The sequence below is a fragment of the Octopus sinensis genome, linkage group LG19 (assembly GCF_006345805.1).
Source record: "Octopus sinensis linkage group LG19, ASM634580v1, whole genome shotgun sequence".
Classification (NCBI taxonomy): Eukaryota; Metazoa; Mollusca; class Cephalopoda; order Octopoda; family Octopodidae; genus Octopus; species Octopus sinensis.
Window position 1 is genome coordinate 42,665,847 of NC_043015.1, and position 14,770 is coordinate 42,680,616.

Consider the following 14,770-nt stretch of genomic DNA (forward strand, 5'->3'; position numbering starts at 1 on the left):
AAATAGCAAATAAGGCGAAGGAGCAGGGGGAGACGAAAAACCCAGAAAGCTGCTTGTGATTTTTAGTTTCGTAAGAAGGAAAACATCTGAGAGAAGGTTTCCGCAATTTACGTCCGACCTTAAAGTTTTTACAGCCCCATCGAAGAGCATAAAGCCGTGTGATATTGCCCGAGTTTCAAACAGGTTCAACTAACACCCAGATATATACGCATTTGCCGTCGTGCGTGTATCGTTTACTTTTTGGCCGTTCAAGATGGCTTCGATGGAGGTGGGTATCTCTATTTTATTATTATTATTATTGTTGTTTCCCTTCCTCTCACACGGACTCAGCTGTTCTTAGTCACATCCTAAGTGGTTACCTTACAATGACATGTCTTCTCTTTTATGCCATTCGTCTTATTTTTCTTTTTATTTCGAGCCAAATGTGCCATAGTCACGGTTCGCTTCAAGCCATGAATAACAACCCTATTGTTTTAATTTTACTTTCTCTTCGGCTAATTTATCTCGATTTTATTCCTTCCCCTCTCACTTTTCCCACCCCCTTTTTCTTATTAACCACCCTTTCTTCCTATTCGACCATCTATTTCATTTATCTATCTCTCCATTCATTCATTAGAAACAAACAACACCTATTTTTATATTCATTTACTGTTATGGCCATCATCATCATATTTCTGGAGTTTTCCTTATTTTCAAAGCCTCCGTTCTGCAATATGTGTACACATACACGTATGTATACACGTTATATACACACGTACACACACATATATGACTGTATGTCAAAAATAATGGTTTCTTTCGGCGATTAACACAGTTGTTTATGAATGAACTGCAAACAGCTGTAGTAGACTGCATTACTGGTTCATTCTGACAGACAGAATCAAAGACGAAATCAACGTCGACCAAGTTTCCTATACTAAAAACACTGACTGATGGATCGAATTAATAAAGATAAACCTATCAATTTTCCTCTTGCTCTTCCTTCGATAATTAAAACAACAGCAACAAACGAGAGACTAAAATTCATTAACCTTTTAGTTATTATGTATTTACTTTTTTTTTCTGTTTATTTAATATTATTCTAATATTTAAAAAAAATGAAGGAAGATGGTATAAACAAACAATATTGAAACGTATTATTTTTCGTCCACCGCTACTATATTATCATAAATGTTCTGAGTTCAAATTCCGCCGAGGTCGACTTTGCCTTTCGTCCTTTCGGGGTCGATAAAATAAGCACCAGTTACGCACTGGGGTCGATGTAATCGACTTAATCCCTTTGCCTGTCCTTGTTTGTCCCCTCTGTGTTTAGCCCCTTGCGGGTAGTAAAGAAATAGAAATAGGTATTTCGTCTGTCTTTACGTTCTGAGTTCAAATTCCGCCGAGGTCGACTTTGCCTTTCATCCTTTCGGGGGTCGATTAAATAAGTACCAGTTACGCACTGGGGTCGATGTAATCGACTTAATCCCTTTATTTGTCCCCTCTATGTTTAGCCCCTTGTGGGTAGTAAAAGAATAGAAATAGGTATTTCGTCTGTCTTTACGTTCTGAGTTCAAATTCCGCCGAGGTCGACTTTGCCCTTTATCCTTTCGGGGTCGATTAAATAAGTACCAGTTACGCACTGGGGTCGATGTAATCGACTTAATACCTATGTCTGTCCCTTGTTTGTCCTCTCTGTGTTTAGCCCCTTGTGGGTAGTAAAGAAATATATATTATCATAAATGAAAATATAACAAATAAACTTTGTCGCTCAGAGATTTTATTATTATGATTATTATGATGATTATTATTATTATTTTGCTTTATGGTTGATTAGAGTAATTTTAGCATTAAATGGAAATGTTTGTTTTATTTGAATAAATAGAAAAAAATAGGTGAAGTATAAGGGATGTGTAACAGCCTTGAGATATTGGTGTAGTGCCAAGCAGTAATGGTGTTTTTGTAGCAAGTATTTCCTGTTTAAAAGAAAAAATGTGTGGCCTTTTAATTCGTATCGTAGTGGCGACACTGACGCGATCTCGAAACCCCGCTGGCATTGACTTGACAACTTGAATGAAATCTTCAAGTAAAACAGCGTGCTCGGGATCGAGTCACAGCCTCGTGTCACTATACAAAATAAACTCTACCTATTTTTAATTTAATTTGATTTATTATTTTTTTCGAAACCTACTGACTGAGCAGATCTATGAACAGAGGTATTCCTGCCGTGACCCTCTTGACTTTTGGGAAACATTATAGATTATGTATTATCGGTAGTGACTACTATTGCTAGCAGATCTGGCGACCACATAGAGGCTTCCCTTAGAGTGGTTCCAATAACTGGGTGTTGTTTTCCATGCTCTTTGATTCGTTCCTTTCACAGGGAGTTTTTGGTCCTTTCTACTGGCATTTCGGGGTGGGTGGGTTAATCTCTGTAATATATGTGGGGGCAGAGGCATATACGTTTGTGGGGTTTGGCATTCATTTTTGCAGTCGGTCACTCGTTTTTGAGTTTCAATTGAAATTTTTCCTCTATAATCGATGAATCTGTTGTGATAGTGATGGTAGTAGTAGTAGTAGTAGCAGCAGCAATTATATCGAGGGTGGCAAAGTGTTCTTGAAGTGACTCTGCGATCCTGTATATATATATATATATATATATACACACACACACATACATTTTCAACTTAGTATCATAACTATTTCTTGTGTTTTTAACACCACGTACCTCAGTCACACAGTTCAAATAATTACTATTCTATTAAATTCAGAGTGTTTATACAAAGTCAGAAGTAGATGTCGTGTATGGAGCGACTTAGTTTCATACTCCCTCTACGTTTTCGGTTCGAATCTCGGCCAAGGGCGGCGACTAAATTAGTAGTAGGGTTCTCGTCTTTGAATACAATACAAAAAATTTTTTAAAAATCATATGAAATTGTATTTGATGGGATTTAAAGACGGGTGCCAAGTACCAGTAACCTATTGGTGTTGGTTCCACTCGTAAACTTTTTTTTAACTGACTGTCCCCACCCTTCCTTACTTCTTCCAAATATGTGGCAACGTTATAAATTATCGTTGTCCCTTTTAACGATCCGAGTTCAAATCCTTCCAGAGTTTCCTTTTGACTTGCACCTTTCTGGAGCCCTTCAAATAAACACCTGTAATATATCAAGGATCTCGTGAGTTCACAATGATTATTTTCCTATAAATGTGGAAGTCTTGTGACTCTAAGTAACTTTTTTTTTTCTTTTTGGATGACGGAATCGGTGGCGCGCCAGACAAAATCGTCTTGTGGTGTTTGGGCCCTGCTCTTTACGCTTTGTGTTCACATTCCCACCGAGGGGCGACTTTCCCCTATCTTTCCGGGACCTTTTATCTGTATTATCTTGGTCGTTTCAGTCATCAGACTGCGGCCATGCTGGGGCACCGTATTGAGGAATTTTAGTCGAATGAATCGATCCCAGTATTTTTGTTTTAAAGCCTGGTCCCTTATTCTATCGGTCACTCTGCCCCAACCGTTAAGTTAGGTGAACGTAAATACACCAACACCGGTTGTCAAGCGGTAGTGGGGTCAGATACACGCACGCACATACACGACTGGTTTCTTTCCGTCTGCCTATCCACTGGGCAAGGCTTACGTGGGCCCGAGCCTATTAGTAGAAGGTGGGACTTCAACCCGGAACCATATGGCTAGAAAACGAACTTCTTGACACAGAGCCGTGCAAGCGCTTAGAAAAAAAACCAAAAAAATTAAAATTTAAAAATCCCTATCAGCAAGTACTGGGATCGATTCCATCTACTGTAACCCCTTCGTTTTCCACCCCCCCTGGTCCAATCACAGTCACTCTTGTATTTGTAGTGTTGTAACCGAGTTCGTTTTGGTTGTTGACATCGTTACATGTTTTTTTTCTCGTTTAAACTTCTCTCGTGGCGAAAACACGCATTTCCATTTGACAAGTTCCGGTTGAATGGTTTTAAGCATTTATTAATATCCTCTCAACTCTTTTCAAGTGGCCTACTTTCATGGCCTCGTAAATTTATCCTATATATTTTTTTCTTCTTGTCTTTGTGAACGTTCAGTTCTATGGTTGAATGTTCCAGTTATAAAATAGTGTTTTTTGTTACATCTAAATACTACAGTGTCTGTCTTTTGTTTTCATTGTTACCAAAAATAATTTGGCTGTTGTTTTTAGCAGGTCGACAGACCACATAAGTGTTTTTGTTTACAGGTTGATTTCAGTTCATAGTGTTGTAAATTTGAGTGCTTTTCGTAGGATTGACAAACTGCCCCCCCCCCACCAAAACAGGATATTGGCGCAGACATGGCAGTGTCCTGAAGAAGGTTGCTTTACAATAACGGTGTTACAGGTTCAGTCCCACTTTGCAACACCTTGGGCATGTCTGCTATAGCACCTGGTTGACCAATGACTTTTAAGTGAATTTGGCTGATGGAAATTGTTTCAAAGCCTTCCGCGTGCACACGTATATATATATATGTATGTGTGTGTGTATAAATGTTTGGGCCAGTTGTAAATAAATGGGCCAGAAATGTAAATAAACCCAATCTGTTTCTTAAACGAGGGACATATTCATATGGCACAGAATGTTTTTTACATCAATAGACGTCATTGATTGGTTGAAATTGCAGAAATTGAAGAAAAAAACAACAAATATCTTACAAATTATAAAATTTTCTCAATAAAGCCGAGAGAAAAAGATGTTTTATAAACACATTCTACCAGTATACGAAGTTTAAAAGTGTTTAGTTACTCTCTCTCTTTTACTTGTTTCAGTCATTTGACTGTGGCCTTGCTGGAGCACTGCCTTCAGTCGACCAAATCGGCCCTGGGACTTATTCTTTGTAAGCCTAGTACTTATTCTTTCGGTTTCTTTTGCCGAACCGCTAAGTGACGGGGATATAAACACACCAGCATCGGTTGTCAAGCAATGCTAGGGGGACAAACACAGATACACAAACATATACACACACACACACACACACACACACATATATATATATATATATACATACATATATACGATGGGCTTCTTTCAGTTTCCGTCTACCAAATCCACTCACAAGGCTTTGGTCGGCCTGAGGCTATAGTAGAAGACACTTGCCCAAGATGCCACGCAGTGGGATTGAACCCGGAACAATATGTGGTTGGTAAGCAAGCTACTTACCACACAGCCACTTCCGTTACGTGGATATTATTTTAAAAAACTGCTGTTCAAACTGAAAAGATCCTAAAATCGTTCTTATAACTGAACCTAAAAACAAATGTTATAGTGTGTGTGTGTGTTTGTTTGTTTCCCACCGTTGCTTGACAATTTTGGTTTGTTTACGTCTCCGTAACTTAGCAGTTTGGCAAGATACCAACAGAAAAAATACCAGACTTGAAAATAAGGCCTTGGGGGTGGTGGATTTTTTTGTTTGTTTTTAACAAATTTAAGGCAGTGTTCCAGCATGGCCACAGTCCAATGAGTGTAAGAAATGAAAGGTAAAGGATACCACTGTAGGTGGTAAAGTATATACTCTTTACTCTTTTACTTGTTTCAGTCAGTTGACTGCGGCCATGCTGGAGCACCGCCTTTAGTCGAGCAACTCGACCCCGGGACTTATTTTTTGTAAGCCCAGTACTTATTCTATCGGTCTCTTTTGCCGAACCGCTAAGTGACGGGGACATAAACACACCAGCATCGGTTGTCAAGCAATGCTTGGGGGACAAACACAGACACACAAACATACATGCACACACACACATACATACATACATATATATATATATATATATATATATATATATATATATATGATGGGCTTCTTTCAGTTTCCGTCTACCAAATCCACTCACAAGGCTTTGGTCGGCCCGAGGCTATAGTAGAAGACACTTGGCCAAGGTGCCATGCAGTGGGACTTGAATCCGGAACCATGTGGTTGGTAAACAAGCTACTTACCACACAGCCACTCCTGCGCCTGTATGGTTTTTTAAAAAGTTTTTGTGACAGATGAAGCCCCACAGTGAAAACTATGGAAAATAGCAAGTTTGTCTAGCATTAAGCAAGAACCAAAATTAATAAGTTTAGTGTACTGAAGCAAAAACAATTGCTGCATGTAGAAGGTGTATATAAGCCATTTAAAAACTCACAAAAACCATTAGATTCACTTCAACATCATCGTTTAACGTCTGTTTTCCATGCTAGCATGGGTTGGACGGTTTGACTGTGGGCTGGTGAACCAGATGGCTGCACCAGGCTCCAGTCTTGATCTGGCAGAGTTTTTACAGCTGGATGCCTTTCCTATTGCCAACCACTACGAGATTGTAGTGGGTGCTTTTACGTGCCACCGGCACGGGGGCCAGTCCGGCGGTACTGGCAACGACCTCGCTCGAATTAAAAAAAATTTTTTTACACATGCCAATGGCACAGGTGCCAGTAAGGCAATGCTGGTAACGATCCTGCTCGAATGGTGCCTCCTACATGCCACCGGCACGGAAGCCAGTTAGCCACTCAGGCAACGATCATGCTCAGATGGTGCTCTTAGCACCCTACTAGCACGGGGCACAAGTGTCAGTAAGGTAAAGCTGATATCGATCACACTTGGATGGTGCCTTTTATGTGCCACTGGCACGGAAGCCAGCTAACCGCTCTGTCAACAATCACGCTCGTAAGATAATTGAATATCTTCCGGGTAAGTCACCATCAAAAATCAGCGATGCCAAGTAGACAGTGCCAAAGCAGCTGTGCCGACATGTCTCATACCATTTCAAACCTGTTGTCCAGACAAGGATGTCAGTTTTACTCTTGACCTTTTACATCTGAAAAAAAAATGACTCCAGTAAAACAAATGGGGTAGGAAGTATGGTTTGGTCTGATTTTAATCTTGTCTGAATGCTTGCAACACTAAACTCTGCCATTGTTGACTGGTATTAAGCAGTGTACAAATCGAAACTGAAACAGAAGTATAATTATGATTGATGTTTATGAGTTAGTTTCAATGCTTCATTATAAAAGGAAAATACCTAGTGAAAAAAAAATACTATTTTGAAATTGTTGTCCTTTTAGTTTGCTTGCCAAGTACTAGTCTGACTAGGGAGAGGCATGGACTTCCCACTTCTAATTTTATTACCTATTTCTGTAAAATATGAAGCTTTGTTTTTATAAATAAAACCGTATGTTTGTACACACACACACACACGCACGCACACCTGAACACACGCACGCACGCACATGCATAAATGCATGCATGGAAAAAGAAGAAAAGAAACATTGCCAAAATACACAAACTAAGGACCGGTTTTACCTATATTTGTTGGCATAGACTAATGGCTTAATGAATGAACACTATGAATACAGGTGTGTATATATATGTATACACACACACACACTTTTTCTCTGGCAATTTTACACTTGCTACAACTAATGTTGCATTATGTATGTATATATATATATATATATATATGCGTAGGAGTGGCTGTATGGTAAGTAGCTTGCTTACGAACCACATGGTTCCGGGTTCAGTCCCACTGCGTGGCACCTTGGGCAAATGTCTTCTACTATAGCCTCGGGCCGACCAAGGCCTTGTGAGTGGATTTGGTAGATGGAAACTGAAAAAAGCCCATCGTATATATGTATATATATATATATATATATATATATATATATACATATGTGCGTGTATATATTTGTGTGTCTGTGTTTGTCCCCACCAACATCGCTTGACAACTGATGCTAGTGTGTTTACGTCCCCGTAACTTAGCGGTTCGGCAAAACAGACCGATAGAATAAGTCCTGGTGTCGATTTGCTTGACTAAAGGCGGTGCTCCAGCATGGCTGAAGTCAAATGACTGAAGCAAGTAAAAGAGATGTATGTATGTATGTATGTGAAGGCACATGGCTCAATGGTTAGTGTTGGGCTCACAATCATGAGGTAGTGAGTTTGATTCCTGGACTGGGCTGTGTTGTGTTTTTGATCCAAATCCTTTTATTTCACATTGCTCCTGTTTGCTCATCTGCAGAAATGAGTTGCGATGTCACTGATGCCAAGCTATATGGGTCATTACCCTTCCCTTGGTTAACATAGGTGGTGTGGGGAAAGAGAGGCCAATATGCATGGGCAACTGCTGATCTGCCATAAACAATCTTGCTCAGACTTCTGCCTCAGAGGGAACTTTCTAGTCGCAATCCCATGGTCATTCATGACCAAAGGGATTCTTTACTCTTGTGTGTGTGTGTGTGTGTATATGTAGTTAAAGTGGCGAGCTGGCAGAAATGTTAGCATGCCAGGCGAAATGCTTAGCCGTATTTCGTCTGCCGTTAAGTTCTGAGTTCAAATTCCGCCGAGGTCGACTTTGCCTTTCATCCTTTCGGGGGTCGATAAATTAAGTACCAGTTATGCACTGGTGTCGGTGTAATTGACTTAATCTATTTGTCTGTCCTTGTTTGTCCCCTCTGTGTTTAGCCCTCTGTGGGTAGTAAAGAAATATATATATATATATATGTAGTTAATCCAAACATGAAAACACAAAGAGAAAACACAACAATACAAGGACGTGAAACCAATATACTGTTATTGGATGCTCAGGAAAGGAAAGAAAGAATTAGGATTTAACGTTTCGAGCGGAGCTCTTTGTCAGAAACATAGGAAAAGGAAAGGTCCAAGGAAGGGACGACAGAGGAAAAAATCGCCAATGGTACACACGCGGTCTTGTGCAGGAGTGATTAAAAAGCTTGCTCCTCGGCCATGAGGTTTTGGGTTCAGTCCTGCTGCACGACACCATGGGCAAGTGACTTCTATAACCAGGGGCTGGCCTAATGCCTTGTGAGTGGATTTGGTAGATGGGATCTGGAAGAAGCAGGCTGTATACAAGTATGTGTGTGTGTGTGTGTGTTTGTGTCTCTTTTCCTTGATGTCAAACAGTAGTTATAAATGGTCACCACAGCTATACATGTGATGTTACTAGTTTCTGGCCCTCCAGGGAAAGGATGTCTGACTACAGGGGAACATTACTCTGCTTGGAAACAAGGGTTGGTAACAGGAAGGACATCCAGCTTTAGAAAATCTGTTCAATTACTTTTTGACCCATGTACAAATATGGGAAAGTGGATGTTTGATGATATGGTTTAACCCCACCCCAATCATTTGTGGCATTATGTAGATGTGTTTTATGTACAAGATGGGGGGCAGCCTCACCTGGGCACTTTGTAATTGAGGAATACTGGTGCAAGTATTTCTGGATGGGTAGCAGAACAAGAGTGGGTGGAATAGGCATATTGTTGACAGACGAATGGATATTATTGAATCTGTCAAATTCTTTGACAGAATCATTAACCCTTTGACTAGTTTCAGACAACAGAGCCACAGTGAACTTGGCATATTTATTGCAGTAACGACTGATTTATGAGCAGAAAGATCATTTCTATGTAATCTTCTTACAGATTACCTCAGTTAAGTGACAATGACCTCGTTGTCATGGCTGGTAAATTTAGCATGTTGGGCAACACTGTGGTAGCTACTTTGGTGTATGTGAATGCATTAGATATGGTGTATTGAAACAATTAGAAATTAAGGGTTGTTGAATTCTGTGATGTGAATGACCATGGGATTGCACTTGGAAAGTTACCCTCTGAGGCGCAAGTCCAAGCAAGGTTGTTTATGGAAAACCAGCAATTGCCCCTGCATACCAACCTCCCCTCTTCACACCACCAGTGTTATCCAAGGTAAAGGCAAAGGGGCCGATACAGTTTGGTACCAGTGACGTCGCAACTCATTTCTTCAGCTGATTGAACTGGAGCAACATGAAATAAAGTGTCTTCCTCAAGAACACAACACACAGCTTGGTGTAGGAATTGAACTCACTACTTTATGATTGTGAGCCTGACGCTCTAACTATTGAGCCATGTGCTTTCTTTGACATAAGTAACCTAACCATTATTTATTGTCCAATTTCCTTATAAGGCATTGCTTGACCTGGGGCTACAGTAGAAGACAATAACACTAGGTATTGTGAAGTCACATGGGACCCAAAACCATATGGTCCAGAAGTGTCTTTGTATACATCTGTCTATGTGTGTGAAAATATATACTAATATATACGCCGGTGGCACGTGTAAATAGATTCGAGCGAGGTCATTGCCAGTACCTCCTGACTGGCCCCCGTGCCGGTGGCACGTAAAAAGCACTGACTACACTCTCTGAGTGGTTGGCGTTAGGAAGGGGATCCAGCTGTAGAAACTCTGCCAGATCAAGATTGGAGCCTGGTGCAGCCATCTGGTTCGCCATCCCTCAGTCAAAACCGTCCAACCCATGCTAGCGTGGAAAGCGGACGTTAAACGATGATGATGATGATACTATATATACTTAATCGTCCAACCCATGCTAGCATGGAAAGCGGACGTTAAACGATGATGATGTTGATAAAATGTTCCATGTGTCTTAAAGGGTCATTGGGTACACCTTTAAGTCATTTTTCTATAGCATGTTGACAATAGTCGAGTTTGTCCATCTTCATGGACCTATTTGGAAAACGGGCATGTGAAAGAATAGGCCCAACATTTCCCCTGTGTCTCGTAAAAGGTGACTAAAAGCAGCTGAAGTAGGATTTGCACCCTGGCTGCCCTCTTAAAATCCTCAACAGCAGCAGCTATCCAAATAGACCCAAGGGTTGGAGGGTTGTCACTGGAGTAGTGCAAAAGTGTTGTCTGCCAGGAATAGCAGAGAATCACCAACAAATGGTGATGCAGCGATGCCCTGTTACAGTGCATGCCCTCTGTTCTACTACTACATGGACCTCTTCCATTGAGATTTGAAGCTGTTTCTAAACTAGAATCACTAAGAGATGACCTTTACTCCATAGTGTTTACCACATACTTGTGTGTGTGTTGTTTTATGTAAGCATTTGTACAAAACCTGACTGGAGAATAAACTTCAAACCCCCAGGAGATGACCTTTACTCTGTGATGTTTGGCACACTCTCGTATGTGTGTGTGTATATATTATTAGTGGCACATAAAAGGCACCATTCGAGTGTGATCATTACCAGCGTCGCCTTACTGGTACTTGTGCCCCGTGCTAGTAGGGTGCCAAGAGCACCATCCAAGCATGATCGTTGCCAGAGCAGCCAACTGGCTTCCGCGCCCGTGGCACATAAAAGGGCACCATTCGAGTGTGTTTGTTACCAACATTGCCTTACTGGCACCTGTGCTGGTGGCATGTGTAAAAAGATTCAAGCGAGACCATTGCCAGTACCACCTGACTGGCCTCCGTGCCAGTGGAACATGAAAAGCACCCACTACACTCTCGGAGTGGTTGGCATTTGGAAGGGCATCCAGCTGTAGAAACTCTGCCAGATCAAGATTGGGGCCTGGTGCAGCCATCTGGTTCGCCAGCCCACAGTCAAAATTGTCCAACCCATGCTAGCATGGAAAGCGGACGTTAAATGAGGATGATGATGATGTATGAGTAAAAATTGAAAAGCTTTGCTGGAGAATAAGCTTCAAAACCCCATTTATCATGTATCAACCCTGCATTGTGTCTGCTGTGATGCCCTCCACTTCTCTGATGGCCACGTCCACTTAGCTTGTTGTTGGGAGTGTTTGGTTTATAGAATGGCATTGTTACAAAGGTGGCAAGCTGGCAGAAACGTTAGCACGCCGGGCGAGATGCTTAGCGGTATTTCGTTTGCCGTTACATTCTGAGTTCAAATTCCTTTGCCTTTCATCCTTTCGAGGTCGATTAAATGAGTACCAGTTATGCACTGGAGTCGATGTAATCGATATAATCCGTGTGTCTGTCCTTGTTTGTCCTCTCTGTGTTTAGCCCCTTGTGGGTAGTAAAGAAATAGGTATTTCGTCTGCTATTACGTTCTGAGTTCAAATTCCGCCGAGGTCGACTTTGCCTTTCATCCCTTTGGGGTCGATAAATTAAGTACCATTTATGCACCGGGGTCGATGTATTCGACTTAATCCGTTTGTCTCTCTTTGTTTGTCCCCTCTATGCTCTTTAGCCCCTTGTGGGCAAAAAAAAGAATGGCATTGTCACATTTGCTGTGGTTTTCACAGTAAAATTTAGTGATACATTATCTTGCAGTACTGGTTTTGTTTCCTCCAACAGAAGAATTTACTTGTAATACAGGTGTCTTTCTTTCCCAAGACAAGATTGTTTTCTCGTTTGCTGGTTGCCATAGAAACCAGCAACTGGCTCCCAAGGACTGACCATTTGGATTGCTAATCTAGTAAAACTCATCAGAATATAAATAACAAGTGCTTTGACAAATAATTTTAGAGTATATTGGCGACATTTTTTTTCGTAATGACTAAAGTAATATAATAGACAAAGGAAAGAAAGAGGAAAAGGACTAAGGAATATTTTATATCCACATACATGTGGTATAGGCTTAAGCGTGGATTTTCAATCATGTGGTTCCGGGTTCAGTCCTACGGCATAGCACCCTGGGCAAGTGTCTTTTACTGTAGCCTCAGGCTGACCAAAGACTTGTCTGTGGATTTGGTTGATGGAAACTGAAAGAAGCCCGTCGTGTGTGTATTTGTGTCTGTTTGCCCACCCCACCATTCTTGACAACCAGTGTTGGTGTGTTTACGTCTCTGTAACTTAGCAGTTTGGCAAAAGAGATCAATAGAATAAGTACCAGGCTTACAAAGAATAAGTCCTGGGGATCGATTTCTTTGACTAAAAACCCTTCAAGGAAGAATCGATTATATTGGCCCCCCAGTACTCAACTGATACTAATTTTATTGTCCTCAAATGGTTGAAAGGCTAAGTTTCCCTCAGTAGGATTTGAACTTAAAATGTAAGGAGTTGGAAGAAATGCTGCTAAGCATTTCTCCCATGGTTCCAAAATATCATGAATCACTGCCAAATGTTTCATTTTTTTTTTCTTAGCATCATGTCTTGGAACCAGATGCATTTTGACTTTTCCCTAATCTTTTTAAACCCTTTACTGTTCACATTATTCTGCCAAAATTAATCCTTTTTTATCCACTTTGTTTTGAACTAATCATGCATTAATCTTGTAGCTATGAGATTTCGATGAGGTAGCTGTTAATTTTTAAAACGATATTGTAGGGTTGGTGTGAGAGACCAGATCTGGCCAGTTTGGACATAAAACAGTCAGAATACTTTTGGCCAGATATAACCGGTTTAAATGCTAAAAGGGTTAACCCTAAACCAGAGTCAACATGTTTCCATCGGGTCACTGCCTTATATAGAATAAAAAAGACAAAAAAGGTGGTCCTTGCTGGAAAAGTTTTGAATCTGGGACTAAACAGCAGCAGCAGCAGCAACCCTGTAATATATTGGGGTCAACCAACAATGTCTTCATCCATTACATTAAGTGGTCTTGTGTTACACCAAATGAAACCTGGATGTTAACATTTTAGAGCAGTTTAGCTTTTAGTTTATTGATATTTTCTCCAAGCAGTGGAAACACACACACACACACACTCTTTCTTTCCTTTCTTTTTCTTTTTCCTTTTTTCTTTCTTTCTTTCTTTCTCTCTTTCTTTCTTTCTCTCTCTTCTTTCTTTCTCTCTCTTTTTCTTTCTCTCTCTTTCTTTCTTTCTCTCTCTTTCTTTCTTTCTCTCTCTTTCTCTCTCTCTTTCTCTCCCTCTCTCTTTCTCTCCCTCTCTTGCTCTTTCTCTCTCTTGCTCTTTCTCTCTCTTGCTCTTTCTCTCTCTTGCTCTTTCTCTCTCTTGCTCTTTCTCTCTCTTGCTCTTTCTCCCTCTTGCTCTTTCTCCCTCTCTTGCTCTTTCTCTCTCTTGCTCTTTCTCTCTCTCTTGCTCTTTCTCTCTCTCTTGCTCTTTTTCTCTCTCTTGCTCTTTTTCTCTCTCTTGCTCTTTTTCTCTCTCTTGCTCTTTTTCTCTCTCTTGCTCTTTTTCTCTCTCTTGCTCTTTCTCTCTCTCTTGCTCTTTCTCTCTCTGTTTTTTTTCTCTCTCTCTCCCTCTCTCTCCCTCTCTCCTCTCTCTCTCTTTCAATAAAAATAATGGAATGCCAACAACTGTTGGTGTTTTATTTATTCTGCTGTTCATGGTTTCTGTGGTTATATATGCAGGTTCTTGAGTGGTTTGCCTGCCTCTCTGTGTGTGTATGTATGTATGTATGTATGTATGTATGTATATGTGTGTATAAGTTGGAGATAGAAAAGAGATATGGAGAATTATTGATTAATTCACAAAGACTGTCTTATTGACCATATTTCTTACTATGGTTGTCTCCAAACCAAATGGAAAAAAAAAAGCGGGTGGGGTGGGTGGGGAGAGAAATCCCCCCCACAAAGCAAAGCAATAAAATTACTCTGATTGGACTCTTTTATTATTATTATTATTATTATTATTATTATTTTTCCTTTTTATTCTTCTGTTTGTTTATACTGTCATGGCTAATTTTCTGCCCGAAAGTTATATTAAATCCCATTTTATTTCTAAATACGCTTTACATTATGTCTTTTGTTTCGCCATAAAATACTAAACATACTTTTTGAGAAAGAAAGAAAGTAAGAAAGAAAGAAAGAGAAGAGCAAGAGAAACATGGCTTCTAAATAGCAATATGGAGGGAGAACTGGTGGCTGTGTGGTTAGGAAGTTTGCCTCTCAACCACATGGTTTCAGGTTCAGTCCCACTGCATGGCACATTGGGCAGGTGTCTTCTACAATAGATGGAGGCTGACCAAAATCTTGTGAATAGATGGAAGCTGAATGAGGCTTGTAGTGTACATTGTGTGGTGGTTGTAAATGAGTGTCATTGTTATACAGGCGGTGTCCTTCATTTACAATAT

General features: G+C 40.4%; 1 protein-coding gene across 2 annotated transcripts in view; it reads left to right on the forward strand.

The window, feature by feature from the left end:
* The window catches only part of LOC115222165 (probable ubiquitin-conjugating enzyme E2 W-B), a 42,090-nt gene continuing 27,320 nt past the window's right edge, over positions 1-14,770 (forward strand). Inside the window, exon 1 of one of the 2 annotated variants that reach the window (XM_036511468.1) lies at positions 1-268. In XM_036511468.1, the coding sequence (XP_036367361.1) occupies positions 254-268 (15 nt within the window). In that variant the 5' untranslated portion in view covers positions 1-253. The remainder of the gene's footprint in view (positions 269-14,770) is intronic. The other variant, XM_029792307.2, reaches the window with a different exon arrangement.